The 22,944-nt window shown below is 39.0% G+C and overlaps 2 protein-coding genes, 1 non-coding gene and 1 pseudogene across 7 annotated transcripts; 2 read left to right on the top strand and 2 right to left on the bottom strand.

Moving 5' to 3' along the window:
* Positions 1–355: 355 nt before the first annotated feature.
* cenph (centromere protein H) lies at positions 356–19,320 on the bottom strand. 4 transcript variants are annotated; one of them, XM_051951047.1, is made up of 11 exons: positions 19,204–19,320; positions 4,349–5,376; positions 2,013–2,155; positions 1,850–1,905; positions 1,718–1,763; positions 1,536–1,604; positions 1,391–1,447; positions 1,238–1,301; positions 952–1,003; positions 632–792; positions 356–516 (listed from the first exon to the last, which is right to left on the bottom strand). In XM_051951047.1, exons 3-11 carry the CDS (start codon positions 2,135–2,137, stop codon positions 424–426), a joined length of 723 nt encoding a protein of 240 aa, XP_051807007.1. In that variant the 5' UTR covers positions 2,138–2,155; positions 4,349–5,376; positions 19,204–19,320; the 3' UTR covers positions 356–423. The 4 variants fall into 4 exon arrangements, with proteins under 4 accessions (XP_051807007.1, XP_051807006.1, XP_051807008.1 ...); XM_051951046.1 differs by lacking the exon at positions 19,204–19,320 and adding an exon at positions 16,327–16,599; XM_051951048.1 differs by lacking the exon at positions 19,204–19,320 and adding an exon at positions 9,898–9,984.
* LOC110972799 (betaine--homocysteine S-methyltransferase 1-like) lies at positions 7,972–11,447 on the top strand (annotated as a pseudogene).
* LOC110963083 (betaine--homocysteine S-methyltransferase 1-like) lies at positions 7,972–21,876 on the top strand. 2 transcript variants are annotated; one of them, XM_051951045.1, is made up of 8 exons: positions 7,972–8,092; positions 18,808–18,940; positions 19,028–19,140; positions 19,227–19,418; positions 19,523–19,670; positions 20,448–20,630; positions 21,061–21,289; positions 21,499–21,876. In XM_051951045.1, exons 1-8 carry the CDS (start codon positions 8,075–8,077, stop codon positions 21,596–21,598), a joined length of 1,116 nt encoding a protein of 371 aa, XP_051807005.1. In that variant the 5' UTR covers positions 7,972–8,074; the 3' UTR covers positions 21,599–21,876. The 2 variants fall into 2 exon arrangements, with proteins under 2 accessions (XP_051807005.1, XP_022066962.2); XM_022211270.2 differs by lacking the exon at positions 7,972–8,092 and adding an exon at positions 17,165–17,310.
* On the bottom strand, positions 14,734–14,805 carry trnaq-uug (transfer RNA glutamine (anticodon UUG)). Its single transcript has one exon. It is a non-coding gene; the product is annotated as a tRNA-Gln (tRNA).
* Positions 21,877–22,944: the final 1,068 nt, after the last annotated feature.

The following is a 22,944-nucleotide window of genomic DNA, read 5'->3' as shown; positions in this document are numbered from 1 at the left end:
TTTCCACAAATTAAATTTATATTTTATTTTTGCCGTTTGACCATACTCATTTCTGTTGCTAGTTTAAATCTGCATTATGTTGGCACTTGACAAGGTTTATTTTATCACATCATCAGCATTTTTTCATTTTCACTTGCAGCACTTTATTATTTTACATGTATAATACCATTTATATGTTTGTGTATCTACAACTCTCTAATTTTAGTTCACACTTTTATTCCTTGGAATAACATGCTGCAGAGACAAAGATAGAGCCTTAACTGTCCCACTGTGTTGGTAATGATTATAGATTACTAAATGTAGCCCCCTCATCACCCACAGCCAACAACAACAAAAAATAAATTAAAAAACATACTGCATTGAAAAGTTTGTTTATTAGACATTGCTATACAGAAACATTAATGAGACAACTAAATTCCTGCTCTAGTCAGAGATAGGAAACTCCTCCAGGGTCATGGCGATGTCTCGAAGCGTGGGATCATCCAGCCAGTTGACTTTACAGGCCATAAGGATCCCCTGTAGACAAACACACGATAAAACACTGACAATTTTATCATACGTATAGGTCGTTTTCAAACACTGTACTGATAGATGGAGATATATTCTCTAACAGAGCTCATCTACGATTTACCCTTAGAACGTTCTGTGTCATGATGGCCATCTTTTTGTATTTCTCCAGGTTCGCTTGGCCTTTCTCCAATGCAGCTTTGTACTTTTCTGTATCTGGATGCTCCTTTTTTAACGCCAGCTCCTCAATCTGTCTCATTTTCTCATGCGTGAGTCGTTTCATGTCTGCAAACAAAAAGTATTAGGAGCTAATTTAATTTAGTGTCGAAACAGCTTAGTGATATTAATTCAGCTATAAACAGTCTCATTGTTAGTCTTGTGTCAAAAGGCAAAGGGACCAAAGAATAATTCCATCACTGTGAATTTTTGCTCTGTACAACATACCCAGTCTGGTCTTCTGTAATTCTGTAATTTCATCTTGAAGATTTCTTGACTCCTGTTGAAAAACAAAAAAAATTGGGGTTTTAAACTATGTGAGTTTGAAGTAACTGTGTCTAAAGCTGTGACAGTCGGTCTTGCAAAGAACGATTAGCTCTTAAGGGGGAAACACTTCCTTTTAAACATGTCAACGACTTCGAAATTTGTCTGAAGTCAAAACTATTTTACACACAAAAACACTTTAAAAATTGGCATAACAAAGGAAATGGACATACGAGATTAGGCTGCTTACTTGCTGAAGATGTTTTATTCGTGAACAAAGAGTCATGCAGCGATCAGTGACGACTTTCAGGGCACTGAAAAAAAAACTAAAAATGTTTCACACCATCTTCAAAATCATCAAAAATAACTGTATGTCAGTTGTTTCTATCTGTTGGGAACATACTCTGCCTCTGGATCACTCTGTTTCAGCTTTTCCCCCATAGCATGCCACATCTGCATCCTGAAAGATACCATTTAAGTCAAAAATCTGTTGTTTCTATATTATTACTATTAGGATTTAATTGTATATATTATTGTATTCAGCTTACCTGTGCAGTGACAGTGTGTTGTTAAAATGAAGTGTTTTGACCATTTCAAGTTCACTGATGTAATCTGGTCTGCGATATTTAAAACAAAAATATGTGTGAAAAGCACATAGTTTAAACTGCACTCAAATAAAACATTTATCTTAAATTCAGGATCCATATCATTAGAAATTTCCAATACTCACAAGTCTCTGTCTGCTTCAGATGTGCTGCACGATCTTTTACTTTTATCTGTTTTTGAAAACATAAAATTAATTCTTTGTCAGTGTGTTAAAGGAAAACAGAATTTGATGCCAGTAATGAACTTTATTTTGTACCTGCATGGAGCTGTACTGCCATCTCAAAGCACTGGTTGGACATCTGCTGTCGTATTCTGAAAAGAAAATAATTGCTAGTGTGTCTGATACAACTGGAATAAACTCTGTTTGTCTTAAGGACAAGAGATATGAGGATGTGTGAAAGTATATGTGCAGGAAGAACCTCAGCATGTCCACGGGCGATGTTTCCGTCTGTCCAGTGGAGTTTTCAGGAGCAGGACCATCATTCAGAGCCACGGCCTCCAGCTTGTGATTGAGGCTCGCCTCACTGTCAGATGACTCCATCATTTAACAGTGTGAAGGTGCCTGTGAGGACAAATGAAGCCCAATTAAAAGCAGAGGTTTTTAAGAGATGTGTCCAGTAAAGATGGCAGCACGTGTTGATGCAGCTCCAGGACCCGCAGCGGGTGGTGAGAGCAGCAGAGCGGCTGATTAGGACCAAACTACCCCCCCTCAGAGACATTTAAACCAGCAGACTTCAGAGGAAAACCAGGGGAATCACCAGAGACCCCTCCCACCCAGGACACTCTTCTTTCTCCCCTTTCCCTCGCTTCAGGTAGACATGACAGGACATTAAGAGCCAAAACCAACAGACTCAAAAGCAGCTTTTACCCCCAAGCTGTCAAATGTCTTCTTCTTCCCCCCTGAATGATTATGTCACATGCCTACAAGTGCAATATTCATGGTTAACTGCACTATTTATGTTTATTACAATATTTATGGTTGTATATTGTTATATCTCTGGCCCATATTTGCTCTTTTGTATATATTTTTAATTAGTTTTTAATATTACTTTATATAATTGATCTGGTATTGCTGCTAACAGAGAGAGTTCTTGTAACAGTGGCAATAAAAATATATTCTATTCTATTCTATTCTATCAACCGAGTTTGATTCAAAGTAAAAACTATTCATACTGAATTCACTAATATATTAAAACTGAGGAAAAACCTGTAAGAGAAAGACACTAGGATCATCTAATGTTTCTATTTTGAGCCTCCTTGCCTCCTATGTCATCTTGCCTGGAGCAGGAAATCAATCTCAGTGCACAATAATGAAGGATGTCTCAATTCCTAAAAAGGATCTTGAAGAGAAAGGAGGCTCAGAGTGAGGAAACATTTGGGTAATATCAGTTTAATGCACAATAATGCCACACAATTTGTAAGAATTGAATTGAATTACATAAAGATTATATGCAACCGTATACATAATAACCTTAATCAACAAAGTTAGCAGGTAACAGCAGTCAAAAAGTGCCAAAAGGTGATTGATCATCTGCCAAAAATTAAATGCACATTTTTGGTTAAAGCTGTACTGCCCAGTCTTATATATTATCTACAACTGATTTTATCTGGACAAAATAGTCAAAAGATGCAAGAAGACATAACTGTATATGTGTAGGAAGACCAAAAATAGCATAAATGTGTCTTGTGAAATTTCAAAATCATGCATGACATGTAAGATTATAGGCAATCCTACAGTCTTCCTATATTTAGTGTTGAGCATGTCTGTTATCCATGCTTAGACTATAAGAATTATGAAGAATGATAATTTACAGATGGATTTGTTGTATAAAGAAATTATCTCCTTAACAGCAGTCCTAAGGGATATAATCTTTTTTTTTTTTTTTTAAATTTTAAAAACTCCAATAAACGAAATCATGTCATTTGGAGAAAGTAATAAAAGTTCAGTCACAATGTAAGAGCTGCAATCACTTTTTGGCAACTATAAAACTGCATTACATGAATTGAATCAGTCATTTAAAGCAGTTTCAACCAATAAGAGGAACTGGGTTGGTTATAATCTAGGATACAGAGCAGGTAAAATAATCCAAGACATGAGCATAGTGGCAAAAAGCATTTTTTTGGCGCGGTATTACTTATTGGCGCATTTGTTAAGTAGCATAAATTGCAGGAAAAGAAAGGAGAAAACAGTAGTTCAGTACATTCAACATGGTATGCCACAAAAAAACCCAGCATAACTCAAATATCACTAGATAAGACTAGTACGCATGTGTACAGAATATTTTCTACACATGAACTGGGATTTTTTGGCAGGTTAACACTAAAACTAATTTGTGCAGGATTACAAAAAAGCATTATAATGCACCGTTGTGCATATACGACTACTTATATGTACATTATAACCTTAATCTACAAAGTCAGCAGGTAACAGAGGTCAAATCGATGAGAGGGGAGCAAAATAATAAACATATGCTTCAAATGTTGTGCCCAAAAGTGATCATTTGCCAAAAAGTGATTGCTGACATATTCTTTAAACTGTATTGCCTCGTTTATAAAACCTCCACGACTGCTTTTTATCTGGATCAAACAGTCACGATGTGAAAAGACACAGCTTTATAAATGATAACACCAGGTAACTCAAATATCACTAGTTAAGACTAGTACACAGGTGTACACAGGGTATTTTCTACACATTACTGCATTGTTCTTGGCAGGTTAACACTAAAACTAATGTGTGCGGGATAAATTATCTTACCTTGTCTGAAAAAGCTTCTTATCAAATAAACGCAGCAGCACCAACGTCCAGATTCTAACGGTTAAACTGAAACCTCGCTGTCGGTTTTAAACGTCTCACGTACTAAATAACGTCATATAACGTCACCGGCACTTAAAAAGCGGTTTATTAAACCTCTGAGAGCAACTTTAAACGAATTTTCAACGACTGTAACATCTAAGTGGTTTGTGTACTCGAAAACTACGACGCGGTCGTCTGTTTCATCCCCGTTCTGAACGAGTCACCACTTCTGTTTACACCAGATCTCGTCCCGCCAGAACGTGATTTCTGGTCACGTGTGATTCCTGGTCCAATCAGAGAGCGTCTCTGGTCCAAAACAAACCACGCAGCGCCCTCTGCAGGCCAACAGCAGACAGGACAGAGTGTTCAGAGATCAACCAGCATTCACTGCAGTTGGTGTCTTTTTTGACACCTAACCTAACCTACAGCCATAAAATATGGAAGATTAGGTCTCACGTTACTTAACTAACAGCGTTCAAGTCAGTATATTAATTTTATTATTCTTTTGTACAGTGTCAATGTCTAAACTCATTGGTTTCACAGGCACTTTCAGGAAATTTATGGATTACCTTAATCAACACATCTGTGTTCCTAAAGACACTAAATCACCAATTTGTCAAATATTTATGCTTTGATTTTATACTGCACATCTCTCTATATTAAACAAAACACAAACACAGCATCGACCTGTCCAGGGTGTCCCCTGGCTTTGTCCGAGTCAGCTGGGATAGACTCCAGCATCCCCCGCGACCCTAGTGAGGATAAAGCGGTGTATAGAGAATGGATGGATGGATGGACAAACACAGCATGTAATATATTATTAAATTATATTTATTCAGTATTTCTTGTGTCTCTGTTTTGTACAGAAGACATCTTCAGCACACATTGGGATGGTTTGCAGCTCTGTGTTTGGTGGATGAGAGTCAGCACCTCCAAGTTTGAGGCCATATTTCTCTGCAGGAAACCAGAGGAGTGTCCCCTCTGACTCACTGGAAAACATTAGTGGGGAGAGAAACACACAATTAATTGTTACTTCATAGCTGTTTCCTGTTTTGTTGAATTGCACGTAAGAAGTAGTAAAATCAAAGAGAAAACTTTGTAAAAAAAAACACACACACAGAAAAAACACATCAAACTGAAAAATGTCCCCATCAAAGCAGCATAGAAAAAAAAGAATTTACTCTATGCTGTTAGAGTGGTATGCAAAAGTTTGGGCACCCCTGATAATTTTCAAGGTTTTCCTTTATAAATCACTGGTTGTTCGGATCAGCAATTTCAGTTAAATACATCATATAACAGACGAACACAGTGATATTTGAGAAGTGAAATGAAGTTTATAGGATTTACAGAAAGTGTGCAATAAATATTTAAACAAAAGTAGGCACGTGCATAAATTTGGGCACCCTTGTTGTTTTATTGATTTGAATATCTTTAGCACTAATTATTGGAACACAAAATTTGTTTGGTAAGCTCATTGACCCCTGACCTACGTACACAGGTGAAGCTAATCACGAGGAAGGGTATTTAAGGTGGCCAATTGCAAGTTGTTCTCCTCTTTGCATCTTCTCTGAAGAGTGGCAACATGGGAGCCTCAAAACAACTGTCAAATGACCTGAAAGCAAAGATTGTTCAACATCATGGTTTAGAGGAAGGACACAAAAAGCTCGCTCACAGATTTCAGCTGTCAGTTTCCACTGTGAGGAACATAGCGAGGGAATGGAAGACCACAGGCACAGTTCTAGTTAAGGCCCTGAGTGGCAGGCCAAGAAAAATCTCAGATAAGCAGAGGCGAAGGATGGTGGGAACAGCCAAACTCAACCCACAGACCAGCTCCAAAGACCTACAACATGATCTTGCTGCAGATGGTGTCACTGTGCATCGCTCAACTATTCAGCGCACTTTGCACAATGGGATGCTGTATGGGACAGTAATGCGGAAGAAGCCTTTTCTGGGCACATGGCACAAACAGAGTCGCTTGAGGTATGCTAAAGCATATTTGGACAAGCCAGCTTCATTTTGGAATAAGGTGCTGTGGACTGATGAACCTAAAATTGAGTTATTTTAACATAACAAGGGGTGGTATGTATGGCGGATGAAGAACACAGCATTCCAAGACAAACACTTGCTACCTACCGTTAGGGCTGCAACTAAAAATGCGCAGATGTCTGCTCAGACGATTAGTCGACGCGTCATTAGTTGCAGCCCTACCTACAGTAAACTTTGGTGGTGGTTCCATCATGCTGTGGGGGGATGTGTGGCCAGTGCAGTTACTGGCAATCTTGTTAAAGTTGAAGGTCGCATAGATTCCAGTCAGTATCAGCAGATTCTTGCGAACAATGTTCAAGAATCAGTGACAAAGTTGAAGTTGCGCCGGGGCTGGATACTTCAACAAGACAATGACCATAAACACTGCTCAAATTCTACTCAGGCATTCATGCAGAGGAACAAGTACAACGTTCTGGAATGGCCATCTCAGTCCCCAGACCTGAATATTATTGAAAATCTGTGGTGTGATTTAAAGCGGGCTGTCCATTCTCGGAAATCATCAAACCTGACTGAACTGGAGATGTTTTGTAAAGAAGAATTTTCAAAAATACCTTCAACCAGAATCCAGACCCTCATTGGAAGCTATAGGAAGCGTTTAGAGGCTGTTATTGCTGCAAAAGGAGGATCTACTAAATACTGATGTAATTTTTCTGTTGGGGTGCCCAAATGTATGCACCTGCCTACTTTTGTTTAAATAATTATTGCACACTTTCTGTAAATCCTATGAACTTCATTTCACTTCTCAAATATCACTGTGTTCGTCTGCTATGTGATATATTTAACTGAAATTGCTGATTCGAACAACCAGTGATTTATAACGGAAAATCTTGAAAATTGTCAGGGGTGCCCAAACTTTTACATACCACGGTATATGATAGAAAAACTATGTAGTAACTTTTTAAAGAAGTAAACCAATTCAACTGCTGTTTTACATGTTTTTCCAGATTTGCTAAATCAGAGATAATGACAAGTAAAATCACAGAATAAAAGTAGTAACTTACACATTGTTTAAAAAAGGCTAAAACTGTACATAGAGTCCAAATCAAGTTTGCATTTTTATAGTGTTTTTTAAAATAATGTATGACCTTAAAATTACAAAGTTTCGCTGTATTAAAAACAGGTAAAACTTCCAAGATTTTACAGACATTTGCAGGCATTTTTCGTTGTCACTGTTTTCACAGTTTTTAATTGTTACAGTATCCCATCACTTTTTCATATATTTTCTTCTGTCACCCCTGCCACCAGGTATTGATTGTGTTTTTGTTTGTTTGTGACCAGATTATTTATGGATTTATTTATTCATTTATTTAAATTTACAGTCTGCACAGGCCTGTTTTCGAGAAACATACAGACAATGTCTTACATAATGTTGCTTTCATGTGCACTTGGATATTGCAGTTGCATTCTGTGGAACTTTGACACTGGAGTTTCATTGAAATAATTTAACCTATCAGAACTGGGCTGTGGACCAATGATATTTTCGAGGTCGCACAGACCTCCCTCCCGCCCACTTCTTGGCAAAGTGTTTATAACAGTGCTCCTGTTTACTTATCAGACACAAGCCAGTGACTGGTTATACAAGTTCACACCTGCTTCTGAGAAATTGTTGAGTGAATCCTGCACACAGAGGAGAAGACAGGCATGGAGAGCAAGAAAAAGGTAGGGACATGAAAACATACGTCTTTTAGGAACATTATTACTTTAAAATCTTTAAACAAAAACCTAAAAAGTAAAAACAAGATGTCAGTTGTGGTTCTGTGTGCATTGTTTCACCACTTATTTTGATTCTGTCCCCAAGTTTTGGTGTCGTTTTGCATTAACTGGATTTCTGCATATAATGTCATGTCTTTTTTGCTATTTGAAATAACAAATTGCATGCACTTAAATAATCTTGTAAACTTATAAATCTGTGCACCTACTTAAACCCATTTCAACCTGAAAAAAAGAAAGTCAAAACAGTAACAACAGCATGTGGAAGTAGTAATTTTCTTTACTAAATTGTATAAAATCTCAGTGTTGAACAGTAAATAACAGTAATTCAAACTGAAATTTGTACCCTAATGTGCACTCAACGTATATGCAGTAATGTAGTATGCTATAGCTATACTGCATTACATTAACATGCAATGTTGTGTACACTGTGCAGTTTGTGCACAGTTTGTATGTTTCTCTCCATTGTGTTAGGTCTGCTAATTAAACCTGAATGACAATGTTGTTGCACAAGTGTGTCATAATAGATTTAGTATATTAGTTGTGGATTTGTGGACTATTTATTAAACGTTTATTCATTTTCTTAGAGATCATTTCATTTGGCTCAGTTGATTTTTGTTATTATGTAATGGGGCAAACAGAGAAGTTTTGTTCTTTTTCAGTGTTTGTACACCTGCTGACCAGTCCGTTTTTCAGACGTTTTCTCCAGTGGATTAACAGGACGATGTAATATATTAACTAATAACAGTGTCTGATAAAGAAACTGCAGGAAATATAATGCCTAACACATTTCCTGTTTATTGACACCTTGTAAATAATTAAAGTGATAGTTTCTTTGAAGTGGGGTCGTGTGAGGCAGCCTACTAGTCCACAGTAGTGTATTACTGCAGTAGATAGCAGCGGTCACGCCTCCCAGAGTCCAGGCAGGGCAGCAAAGCAATGAACAGCTGTGGATGAGGTCAGTAGCACAACATATTTTGATCACCTAAGAGAAATCCTACTTTAAAATATATGTATATTTTAAGTGTTAGCTACATATAGAATATTTCTGACAGGGATCTGAAGCAGTCTAAACCAGAGCAGATCATTGCTTGGCTTCCCTATCAGTACTCCTGTCTGCTTCTTCAAACTGAACGCTGCCAGCCGCTATCTACTGTAGGTAATACATTGACTACAGATAAGTACCTCATATAACACGACTTCAAAGAAACCAAGTTGTCTCTTTAATATCAGCCCCCATAAATAAAGTGAGATATCAATGCACTAAATAGTTCTTTGAAGTATTTGACATGACATGAAAAAATGGCCAGTCACCTGAGTTAAGTGTGAATGTAAAGTGGATATGTGTGTTTGCATATTTAGGGTATCTTGGAGCGCCTGGATGCTGGGGAGGTGGTTGTAGGAGACGGAGGATACGTGATGCAGCTCGAGCGACGTGGCTACGTGAAGGCAGGACACTGGACGCCAGAAGCTGCGGTTGAACATCCTGAAGCAGGTCTTTTTTTGAAATAATAGCAAAGCTGAACTTTTTCTTTCCCTGTGTTGAATCAGTAACCTAGGCCTTCTGTCTCCCCATCAGTGCGTCAGCTGCACAGGGAGTTTCTGAGAGCAGGAGCCGACGTGATGCAGACTTTCACCTTCTACTGCAGTGAGGATAAACTGGAACTCAGCGGCAATGTCAAGACCATCTCAGTCCGTGAAAAAAAATCTACATATTTGACACGTTTACATTAGACAGTCCCTATAGGTATTACCAGTCTGTGTCCATCTGATCCAGGGGGCCCAGATCAATGATGCAGCCTGTAACATGGCCAGAGAGGTCGCTGATGAGGGGGTGCACTGGTCGCTGGTGGTGTTTCTCAGACCCCCTGTTATGTTCAGAGTCACAATGAGACTGAGGTCAAAGCCATCTTTAAGAAACAAATGGATGACTTCCTCAAGAAGGACATTGATTTCTTGGTAGTGGAGGTATGAGCAGCACCTCAAGTGAAAGAACTCAACATAAACAGTGTATTTACTGGATACAATTTTGATGATTCAATGCACATTCTTCCTGCAGTATTTCGAGCATGTTGAGGAGGCAGTGTGGGCAGTGGAAGTGCTGAAAACCAGCGGTAAAACTGTGGCTGCAACACTCTGCATCGCCCCCCAAGGAGACATGCACGGTGTCCCACCTGGAGAGTGTGCTGTCAGGCTGGTCAAAGCTGGTACACTCATCTTTTAGTGACACCTCAAGTCAGCAAGAGTGAATTTAGGACTTATCCTGTGCAGTCTTATTATGATGTTTTATTTCTGTCCAGGAGCGGACATAGTCGGAATAAACTGCCACCTGGACCCACTGACTTGTGTTCAGACGGTGAAGCTGATGAAAGAGGGATTAGAGAAAGCGGGTCTCAAGGCCCACCTCATGATCCAGCCGCTGGGCTTTCACACACCAGAGCGCAACCTTGATGGATACCTCAGTCTGCCTGAGTTTCCCTTTGGTCAGCATTTTCTTTTTTAAGATGAAGATAAAAATCAAAGTAGAACTGTAGCACTTATTTTGCAAACTTTACTTTGCATATCTTCAGGAATGTGAGTGTGGAGCACATATAGTATTACTCTCTTTTAAAGCTCCTCATATGTGCAGTGTGATAAGAGCTTTAATATAACAAAGTCTTAAATATTTCACTCTCCTCTCAGCACTGGAGACCAGAGCCATGACTCGCTGGGACATCCATAAATATGCCAGAGAGGCTTACAATGCAGGAATTCGCTACATCGGTGGCTGCTGTGGATTTGAGCCGTACCATATCAGAGCTATAGCAGAGGAGCTGGCCGCAGAGAGAGGATTCCTCCCACCAGCTTCAGAGAAACACGGACTTTGGGGCGCTGCTCTGGAGATGCACACTAAACCCTGGGTCAGAGCCAGGTAAGACTGAGCCCAAACAACTGATGCTAGTGCAAAAGTATTTTAAAGTGAGGCTCCAACATCTGCATCAAACATGTGGTCAAAAAAAACCTAAAAGTAGTATGTGATTTTGTACACAGTTTTTGGTTTATAACTAATAAGCTACTGAAATTTGTTCTAGGTCTCGTCGTGAATACTGGGAAAATCTTTTGCCTGCTTCAGGACGTCCAAAATGCCCTTCAATGGCCACTCCAGCAACTGAGCACTGAATAAAAATGAGGATTAACAGAAACTAAAAGGGAGCAAACTAACACATGAATTTTTCCATAGTAGAACTCTTTTATTGAATAATATTTTGAAAGCGCTTTGTAACTGATTTGAAAGATGCTTTATAAATTAAACTGAGAACTTTTATGTTTGTCGTAGGTTTATGTCTCCTTCATTCTCTCCCCTGTGTGTTGATCATCTGTAAGTGAAAGTCAGTGAAGAAGCTACAGTGCCTATCATAAGTATTCACCCCCTTTGATGTTTTACCCTTTTATTGCTTTCATAAATCAATCATGGTCAATAAATTTTTTTTCTTTTTTTTTGTGTCCTGTCCGGCAACAGAGCAGGCAGAATGGGGATCTGGCTGCTGCATTGTGCCATACAAGTTTGCTTTTCCAAGGGGAGTTCGTAAGTATAAGACTCCCCTTGATACTGTACAGTAATTTATTTAGATTGAATACTTGTTGATTAGTTAAATATACATAAATTTGCCGGACCTGACAGGGGAAAGGCAGGAAGAAAGAAACGAGAAAAGAAGAAAAAAAACAAGAGGGGATAGTGAAGAGAAAAGGAAAAGTGCAAGAATACAATTATCTTTCAATTGAAACCGACACAACAGATAACAAGCTAGTACACCTTAACAAAGACACACCGGAACGCATCCTACGGGTTTTGTTACGAAACACAGCTAGTAATTATTCAAATCATCTATGTGAAACACACAAACTGAGGAAACATATCTTTTGATATTTTGGCACCAGGACAAACTTAACACCCCCCAAGACAACATGGTTGCCATGTTCACATGCAGAGTACGGTGCAATTGTGACTGTGATCACGCAACTATGACCTCTGACCTCCGTGAAGGCCAGAAGCGGGCCCGAGAGCCCACAAGACCCAGGCGAGCCGGCAGCAATCCCAGAGCAGAGATCCGAGCCACCAAACCACGAGGACGACCACGGACCGGCCCGGAAGGGGGCAGAGGGAGAACCCGGCCAGGACCTCCAGCACCCAGCAGGGCCGGGCCCCAGGCGACCAAGATCGGCAGCCGCCGACCCCGCCAGGGGCCGGAGGCCCAGGGCGGACCCAGCACAGGACCCCGGGCCCCAGGCGCCAAAGAGGCAACCCCCGTCCCCCCAGGCAGAGGGTCAACATCGCCAGGGGAACCAGCCACCCCAGATGGCCACCCGGCATGGGCCGGCGCCCCCGCCGCAGCCCAAGATCCAGGGCACCCCACCCCCAATAAAATTTAGCTTTTTTAACAAAAAAAATTATTGGAAAAAACTCTTTAATGTCAAAGTGAAAACAGATTTCTATAAAGTAATGTTAATGAAAGAAAATTATATAAATTAAAATAATGGTTTGCATAATTATTCACCCCCTTCTTAATTTAATGGTCTAATTCAATAGAGGTCCATCAATTTGTTGCCAATAGTCTCACAATTAGCGAAATGAAGATCACCTGAGTGGTGTGGGTGTGTTTCAAGTGACTGAGTTGTAAAACTCCTGTGTCTGAAGGGTCCAGAGAGTGGTTGATCAGTATTCCTGGCTACCATTACACCATGAAGACAGAAGAACACTCTAAGCAACTCAGGGAAAGGATTATTGAGAAGTACAATTCAGGGGATGGTTACAAAAAAATTTCCAAGGCACTGAACATCCCCCGGAGTTCAGTGAAATCAATTATCAAGAAATGGAAGGAATATGGCACTTGTGTGAATCTGCCTCGATCAGGCCGTCCTCGTAAACCGAGTGACCATGTAAGTAGGAGACTAGTGAGAGAAGCCACCAAGACCCCTACAACTACTCTGAAGGAGTTACAAGCTTCAGCTGCTGAGATGGGAGAGACTGTGCATGTAGCAACTGCTGCACGGGTTCTTCACCGGTCAAAGCTTTATGGGAGAGTGGCAATGAGAAAGCCACTGTTGAAGAAAAGTCATATTAGATCTCGACTAGAGTTTGCCAAAAAGCACGTGGAAGACTTCATGGTCAAGTGGAAGAAGATTCTTTGGTCTGATGAGACCAAAATTGAGCTTTTTGGCAATCAGACAAGATGTCATGTTTGGCAGAAACCAAACATTATCCATCACCAAAAACACACCATCCCCACTGTGAAGCATGGTGGTGGCAGCATCATGCTGTGGGGATGTTTCTCAGCAACTGGACCTGGAAGGCTTGTAAAGATAGAGGGCAGAATGAATGCTGAAAAATACACTGAAATCCTGGGGGACAATCCTTTTCAGTCTGCAAGAGAACTACATCTTGGGAGAAGATTTCTTTTCCAGCAAGACAATGATCCAAAACATACTGCAAAAGTTACACAGGAATGGTTCAAAAAGAACCAGGAAATGTTCTGGAGTGGCCGAGTCAAAGCCCAGACCTCAATCCTATAGAGAATTTGTGGCTGGACTTGAAAAGGGCTGTTCATGCCCGATACCCGCGCAAACTGACAGAGCTTGAGCAGTTTTGCAAAGAAGAATGGAGCAAAATTGCAGTGGGCAGATTTGCAAGACTGGTTGAGACCTGTCCACACAGACTCACTGCTGTGATTGCAGCCAAAGGTGCATCTACTAAATACTGGCTTGTAGGGGGTGAATAATTATGCAAACAGTTATTTTCATTTATATAATTTTCTTTCATTAACATTACTTTATAGAAATCTGTTTTCACTTTGACATTAAAGAGTTTTTTCCAATAATTTTTTTTGTTAAAAAAGCTAAATTTTATTGACCATGACTGATTTATGAAAGCAATAAAAGGGTAAAACATCAAAGGGGCTGAATACTTATGACAGGCACTGTATATCATAGGTTATTGGATTATTAGGTTCAGAGTTCACAGTTATATTTCTTACACCATAAACTACAACAATATTTAACTAAGGATGTCAGCTTACCCTCTGCAAACAAAGCAGGCTGAGTTTCAGCTCTACTGCAGATTTTTTGTTGCTTTTTTTTTTTAACAATTTATATGAATGATTATCAATCTAATTTAGACTACTACATCCAAAACTGTTCTTTAAATGTAAAACTGCAATATACAGAATAGAAAACTTTCTTTTCCATGTTGTACTTTTCTCTGAATCAGTTATACAATACACCGATTTGATACATTCCTACAAACTCCTATTAACTTGTTGTGACTTAGGACAGTGCCTAAAAGCAAAAAGCAAATGCAATGTTGCATGTTGATTAATTAATTCTTTAGGTCATGCTTTTGCTAATTTGTTAAGGCGTCTTCTCTGGATTTTCTTCGAATGTATAATAAGCCCTTGATTTCTTTAGTTCAACACTTTCTGTCGGTTTGGATTTCACAGGTACTGTGCTATTTACAACTCAGTAGCTCTATATTGACTATAAGCCTTTGCAGTAGCCTAATGTCAGATTGTTCTGTGCTGCTGTAGTGTTTTAAATGCAACATTTTCAAAACGATGAGGTTCCACCGAGATTTGAACTCGGATCGCTGGATTCAAAGTCCAGAGTGCTAACCATTACACCATGGAACCTGAGGACAAACACAGACGTATGCATATCGTAGAAAGAAGTAATAATGTGTATGACGTTTGCATTTCCACTTATCAACAGTTGCCTAAACTTGTGTTAAAAGTGTGGTTCTGAAGAAATGTTACAAGTCTCTGTCTGCTTCACATGTGCTGTACAATCTTTTATTTTTATTGGTTTTTGAAGACATAAAATTAATTCTTTGTGTATTCAGTGAAAATAGATGGAGTTGTCGGGAGCAGGACCATCATTCACAGCAACAGTCTCCAAATTTTAAATGAAGGCCACCTCCTTGTCAGATGAGTTGATCATTTAACAGTGTGAAGGTGCATGTGCGGAAAAATGAACCCCCATCAAAAACAGAGGTTTTTGTGAGATCAGCTTAGTTTAAAACTGAGGTAAAACATGCAAAAGAAAAACAAGGGGTTCATTTAATTTTTGCATTTAAAGCCTACTCCTTATCTCCTCCATCCATCTTGGTCTGTAATAATGAAGTGTCTCAATTCCTAAAATGCAACTTGAGGAGAGATGGGGCTAAGACTGAGGATGAACAGGTGTCAAATCAACAAAAGTGTACTTAAAGCAACAGAAAATTAAAAAAAAAAAAAGTTTGTGGAGAATATTGGTCTGTGTTATGTCATACATTACAGAATTATGTTTGGGCAGGGGGTGCCTCACAGTAAGAAGATCCCTGGTTTGCATCCTGTTTGGAGTTTGCATGTTCTCCCTGTGCAGGTAAGTTTTCATCAGGTTCTCCAGCTTCCTCGCACAGTCCAAAGACACGCTGGGGTTAACTGGTGATTCTAAACTGCCTGTAAGTGTGAACGTGAATGTGCCTGGTTGTCTGTCTCTCTGTGTGGTCCTGTGATAGACTGGCAACCTGTCCAGGGTGAATCCACCCTTCATCCATCAGCTGGGATAGACTCCACTCTCCCCACTATCCTCTACAGAGATAGAGTGGTGTATACAAAATGGATGGATGGATGTTTACAGATGCAGTTTGTACCATTCTGCACCTGTGGCTGGTTGAGGTGGAGCTTTTGTTTTGAGCTTTACAAACACTGGGGGAACATCAGTTTAATGTGCAATAATGGCAGACTAAAATTATCTTATTACAAAAAAGCATTATAATGCACCGTTGTGCATATACAACTACTTATATGTACATTATAACCTTAATCTACAAAGTCAGCAGGTAACAGAGGTCAAATCGATGAGAGGGGAGCAAAATAATAAACATATGCTTCAAATGTTGTGCCCAAAAGTGATCATTTGCCAAAAAGTGATTGCTGACATATTCTTTAAACTGTATTGCCTCGTTTATAAAACCTCCACGACTGCTTTTTATCTGGATCAAACAGTCACGATGTGAAAAGACACAGCTTTATAAATGATAACACCAGGCAACTCAAATATCACTAGTTAAGACTAGTACACAGGTGTACACAGGGTATTTTCTACACATTACTGCATTGTTCTTGGAAGGTTAACACTAAAACTAATGTGTGTAGGATAAATTATCTTACCTTGTCTGAAAAAGCTTCTTATCGAACAAACGCAGCAGCACCAACGTCCAGAATCTAACGGTTAAACTGAAACCTCGCTGTCGGTTTTTGAACGTGTCGCGTGCTAAATAACGTCATATAACGTTACCAGCACTTAAAAAGGAGTTTATTAAAACTCTGTCAACGGCTGTAACATCTAAGTGTTTTTTTTCTAGAGAAATTACGCCGCATTCGTTTGTTTCATTCCCGTTTAAGTGAGTCATCACTTCTGTTTACATCAAATCTCGTCCCGCCAGAACGTGATTTCTGGTCACGTGTGATTTCTGGTCTAATCAGAGAGCGTCTCTGGTCCAAAACAAACCACGGAGCGCCCTCTGCAGGCCAACAGCAGACAGGACAGAGTGTTCAGAGAAAAACCAGCATCCACAGCAGTTGGTGTCTTTTTTTGGCACTTAACCTAATCTACAGCCATAAAATATGAAATATGAGATTATGAAATCAGCAAAGACATTGTTTGTTTGTGTTTTTACATATGCTTGACGTTATTTGAAACAAAATCTATGTATATTAAAGCTTAAAACCGTAAAAGTATCAATTTACAATATTGACTACACAAAACAAACAAACAAATAAACAAACAAAAACAGAAGACCTACAAAAAGTACATATCAGAAATCTGTCTTTTTTTATTAATAGAATTATTTTTACAAATAGTAATTCGTTCTAACTTGCACCCGGACATTGCAGTTTGGGAGCATCATTGAATTAATTTGACCTATCGGATGTGATCTGGTCACTGTGGTGACCAATCAAATTTCAGAGGCGTCCAGCACTTCCACCCCCTCCGGCCCCTCCTAGGGGAAGTGCTTATAATCGTGCTCATGTTGGTTTATCGAAGGCACAAGCCAGTAACCGTTTATTCTGTTGGAGTTCAGATCTGTCTTTGAAACTTTGTGAATTCTGCACACTGAGGAGAAGACGGACATGGAGAACAAGAAGAGAAGGGTAGGGACATGAAAACGCATTTCTTTTAGAAATAAATAAATAAAGAAAGAAAGAAAGAAAGAGTGTTAAAGGAATATCAGAGGCCTGCACAAGTAATCTGCAGTATGAATGTTAAGCAGGAATTCACAGTAATTTAACTTAATTAAACTTAAATTTGTGCATGGTTTGTGTACTCCTCTCCATTGTATTAGGTCTGTTTATTAAACCTGAATGGCGATGTCTTTGCACAAGTGTTTCATAATAGATTATTAGTTGCCGATTTGATTTACTATTTATTAGACCTGTTCGTTTGCTTAGAGATCGTTTCATTTGGCTCAGTTGATTTCTGTTATTATGTAATGGAGTAAACTGAGAAGTTTTGCTTATTTTCAGTGTTTGCACACCTGCTGATCAGTCCGTGATAAAGTGATAAATCTTGATAAAGAAACTGCAGGAACTGCGTCTGACACGTTGGCCTGCATACTGAGGTCTTGTAAATTATTAAAGCATTACATTCTCTGAAGTGGGGTCATGTGAGGCAGCCTACTAGTCCATAGTAGTGTTACCTGCATTAGTTTGAAGTCGTTGCACCTCTCAGTTTGGAGAAACAGACTACAACAAATCATCCTGTCTGCTTCTTCAAACTGAACGCCTGCCAGCCACTAACTGCTCTAGGTAATACACAACTGGTCAAAAGTTTTGCAACACCCCAATTTTTCCATTTTTTTTATTGGAAATTACACATTAATGTCGCAGTTGAAACTGAGACTTCTTACTACGACCACTATTCAGATGTGCTTGAAGCTGTTGTCCTGTGAGCCACCTATCCCCAAGCTGTTGACTCTGAAACTTGTCATTTGGTTCTGTTGTGGCTTTGGGTCTTCCAGACTTCTTCCTGTCAGTGTCCTCTAGTTTCTGAGTACCTTTTGATGGTGAAGAAAACTGTACTCACTGACACCTTGACTTTATTAAACTTGACTTTAATTTCTCTGTAGGAAAGACCAACAATTTCAAGTGTTATGAAGGTCTGTCTCTTCTGTTGTTAATTGCCTTTTCCTCGCCATTTTTATAGCCAATACTTTCTGCAGCACAATACTGTTCAAATAATGCTCCGGAGGGTATGGTGTCACCATGTGTTCCAACATTACTTTTATGCAGACAGAGGGGGTTGTAAGTAATTAAGAAAAGTTGGGACACCTGTTGGATTTGGTAGCACCAATATTCAAGGCTTGATAAACCTCCATTACTGCAGAACAGCTTTAAGTTGTTAATTCATTTCTTGTTCCCTTTTTGTATCATTCTAAAATGTACATTATTTTTCAGTTTTGGGTAAACTTACCTTCTTTTTTTTAACCTCTAGCAGTTCACCACTTACCTTTGTAGCATTTTAAGCTATTTACTGGATGTGAACTACTTGAATTTCAAGAAAAAAATGGAAAAATTGGGGCATTCTGACACTTTTGAAAGGTAGTGTACACTGACTATAGATAAGTACCTCATAATAAATTCCTCATGCAGGGTATCTTGGAGCGCCTGGATGCTGGGGAGGTGGTTGTAGGAGACGGAGGTTATGTGCTGCAACTTGAGCGACGTGGCTACGTGAAGGCAGGGCACTGGACACCAGAAGCTGCGGTTGAACATCCTGAAGCAGGTCTTTTATTGATACAATAGCAAAGTGACAACTTTTTTTTTTAACCTTTGTTTAATCAATAACCTAGGCCTTCTGTCTCTCCATCAGTGCGTCAGCTGCACAGGGAGTTTCTGAGAGCAGGAGCCGACGTGATGCAGACTTTCACCTTCTACTGCAGTGAGGATAAACTGGAACTCAGCGGCAATGTCAAGACCATCTCAGTCCGTGAAGAAAAAATCTACATATTTGACATGTTTACATTAGACAGTCCCTATAGGTATTACCAGTCTGTGTCCATCTGATCCAGGGGGCCCAGATCAATGATGCAGCCTGTAACCTGGCCAGAGAGGTCGCCGATGAGGGGGGTGCACTGGTTGCTGGTGGTGTTTCTCAGACCCCCTGTTATGTTAAGAGTCGCAATGAGACTGAAGTCAAAGCCATCTTTAAGAAACAAATGGACAACTTCCTCAAGAAGGACATTGATTTCTTGATAGTGGAGGTATGAGCAGCACCTCAAGTGAAAGAACTCAACATAAACAGTGTATTTACTGGATACCGCCTCAAGTAACAGTTCTGATGATTCAATGCACATTCTTCCTGCAGTATTTTGAGTATGTTGAGGAGGCAGTGTGGGCAGTGGAAGTGCTGAAAACCAGCGGTAAAACTGTGGCAGCAACACTCTGCATCGCCCCCCAAGGAGACCGACATAGAGTCCCACCTGGAGAGTGTGCTGTCAGGCTGGTCAAAGCTGGTAAATATCACATTAAAACTGTTCATCACTCATTATCAGATTTCAACACATTTTCTGACTAAGAAGCAGTTAAAGGTTATTCAATATCCTTTATATACCCACACAAATATACTATGAACTGTGCTTATCTTTGACCTGTGAAACTCTATTATTGCTTTTACGACTGTATATGTCCACCATATAAACCCTGATGGCAGAAACGTTGTCCCAGATCCATAAGAGAAATATTACTATACATTCAGAAGTGCACATGTGCCCAACTAAAGTCTACAGTCAACTAAAGTTAAAAACAAAAGGTTAATGGTAACACTAGATCATAAATCTGCAACACCTATAGCTATTATTCACATTTATAAGCCTTGCATAACAGAAAATAACTGGTCTGACAAAACAAGTCTGTGCAGTGGAAAAAAGGAGGTGATAGACATGACCTGGATCAACATGAATTTAAAAAAAAAAACTACCAAATGAGATGACTTAAACTATCCCAAAGGAAGCTGCATTCCCTCATTTCAAAATGTCCAGACACTGTAAGAGATTGACAATCTATTTTAGGATTTTTACTATGAGGTCTGTTAATGGAATCACAGCAAATGAAGCCCCATCAACTGAAGAGAGAATAGCGTTAATAAAGACAGCGGAGGCTGAAATACCAGTTCACGACAGCAAGTAACAACAACAACAAAAACCTTTTAGTGATGTGACAACTCAAGTCAATGACAGTGAATTTAGGCCTTATCCTGTGTAGTCTGATTATGCTGTTGTATTTCTGTGCAGGAGCGGACATAGTCGGAATAAACTGCCAACTGGACCCAATGACTTGCGTTCGGACGGTGAAGCTGATGAAAGAGGGATTAGAGAAAGCGGGTCTCAAGGCCCATCTCATGATCCAGCCGCTGGGCTTTCACACACCAGAGTGCAACCTTGGTGGATACGTCAGTCTGCCTGAGTATCCCTTCGGTCAGCATTTCCTTTTTTTTGCAGGATTGAGAAAAAAATATTGTAAATTGTAGCAGTAATTTTGCAAACTTTACTTTGTATATCTTCAGGAACGTGAGTGTGGAGCACATAACGGGCTTTGCAAAAGTTCTGTTACACTAAAATATAAGCAAAATGAACACAAAGATTTTTTGGTGCAATAAGATAATTTTTTATTTTCCAAATATTTCAATATATGTGTTAATGATAATATTAATCAGAAATGTGGCCAATCAAAAGTTTTATGTTATTGCACCAAAAAATCTTTGTGTTCATTTTCGTGAATGTCTCAACAAGTGTGACAGAACTTTTGCAAAGCCCGGTATATTACTCCCTTTTAAAGCTCCTCATATGTGCAGTGTGATAAGAGCTTTAATATAACAAAGTCTTAAATATTTCACTCTCCTCTCAGCACTGGAGACCAGAGCCATGACTCGCTGGGACATCCATAAATATGCCAGAGAGGCTTACAATGCAGGAATTCGCTACATCGGTGGCTGCTGTGGATTTGAGCCGTACCATATCAGAGCTATAGCAGAGGAGCTGGCCGCAGAGAGAGGATTCCTCCCACCAGCTTCAGAGAAACACGGACTTTGGGGCGCTGCTCTGGAGATGCACACTAAACCCTGGGTCAGAGCCAGGTAAGACTGAGCCCAAACATTGATGCTTGTGCAAAAGTATTTCAAAATATGCATCTGCATCAAACATCTGGTTAAAAAAACTAAAGCAGTCAGCTATGGTGGCATAGCAACAAGTATCATATTAAAGTCAACAGAGAAAATTGTCAAAGTATGTGGTTTTGTACACAGTTTTTGGTTTATAACTAATAAACTACTAAAATTTGTCCTAGGGCTCGTCGTGAATACTGGGAAAATCTTTTGCCTGCTTCAGGACGTCCAAAATGCCCTTCAATGGCCACTCCAGCAAATGATGGACTGACTGAAAACTAAGTATTAGCAGCAGTTAAAATGGAGTAAACTAACACATTTGCCTTTCTTTACTGTAGAATGTTTTGTGTAGAAAATTGAATTATGCTGTAATAATTCAGTCTGAATGTCATTTATTAACTCCAACTTAAGTTTTTCATGTTTCTTTGCACTTTTAATTGCTGGATGTTTCTTATTGTGCAGGTTAAATTAGGTGTTTTAACTAGAATAATGTTTTGGAAGCACTTTGTAACTGATTTGAAAGATGCTTTATAAATTAAATTGAGAACTTTTACATCTGTTATAGGTTTGTGTCTCCTTCATTCTCTCCCCCTGTGTTGATTATCTGTAAGTGAAAGCCAGTGTAGAAGTCATATCATAGGTTTTATAGACTTAGATTATTGAGTTCAGAGTTCCCAATTGTATTTATTACATCATAAACTACAACAATATTTAACAAAGGATGTCAGCTTGCCCTCTTTCAGTTCTAACGCAGATTTTTTTGTTGCCTTTTACTATTTATATGCATGATTATCAATCTAATTTAGACTTTTATATCCATATTGTTTTTTAAATTAAAAAACTGAAATATACAGAATGGAAATTTTTCTTTTTAATATTGTACTTATACTTGTACAAATAGACTCAGGGACAGTTTCTTCCCCAGAGCCATTCGTGCTCTGAACAACAAGAAAACATGAACACAATAACATCACTGGGAACACGCATCATACGTGCAATCTTGTGCAATATTCATTTCACACTGAATCTCCACTCACCTCCAAGAACAATATGCAGTCACTTTATCAGTATCAGTATGTGCAATTCAAAGTTCATTTTTTTCTATAATTGCCGCTCTTTCTCACTGTATTTTATTGTATTGTTATCGTATTTTATTCTATTTTTATTTATTTCTTTATTGTAATGTATATATTTTTCCAAGCACCAAATGGAGCAGCGCTCCCAATTTCGTTGTATACCCGTGTACAATGACAATAAAGGCTTTCTATTCTATTCTATTCTATTCTACTTGTCTGTGAATAAGGCTTATTCTCTCTGAATCAGTTATACGGCACACCGATTTGATAAACTTCCTGCAAACTCCTATTTACTTGTTGTGACTTAGTGCAGAGCTTTAAAACAAAAAGCAAATGCATTGTGTAATTTAAAAGTAGATAACTATATTTAGATAGAAATACATTTAATTCCTGATATAAATAATGGCTTTTTAAAAATATTTCATGTCTGGACGAATTAATATGAATTTTCTTGATTTACTGAAGAAGTATGACAAGGCTTTAATTTGTTTCATTCAACACTTAATTTTAATTTATCTGGGTTTTTGAGCTATTTACAGCTCAATTTGTGCT

Source organism: Acanthochromis polyacanthus, chromosome 7, assembly GCF_021347895.1.
Source record: "Acanthochromis polyacanthus isolate Apoly-LR-REF ecotype Palm Island chromosome 7, KAUST_Apoly_ChrSc, whole genome shotgun sequence".
Taxonomy (NCBI): Eukaryota; Metazoa; Chordata; class Actinopteri; family Pomacentridae; genus Acanthochromis; species Acanthochromis polyacanthus.
The sequence above is the reverse complement of the archived record's forward strand: the minus strand, read 5'-3'. Positions and strand labels throughout refer to the sequence as shown.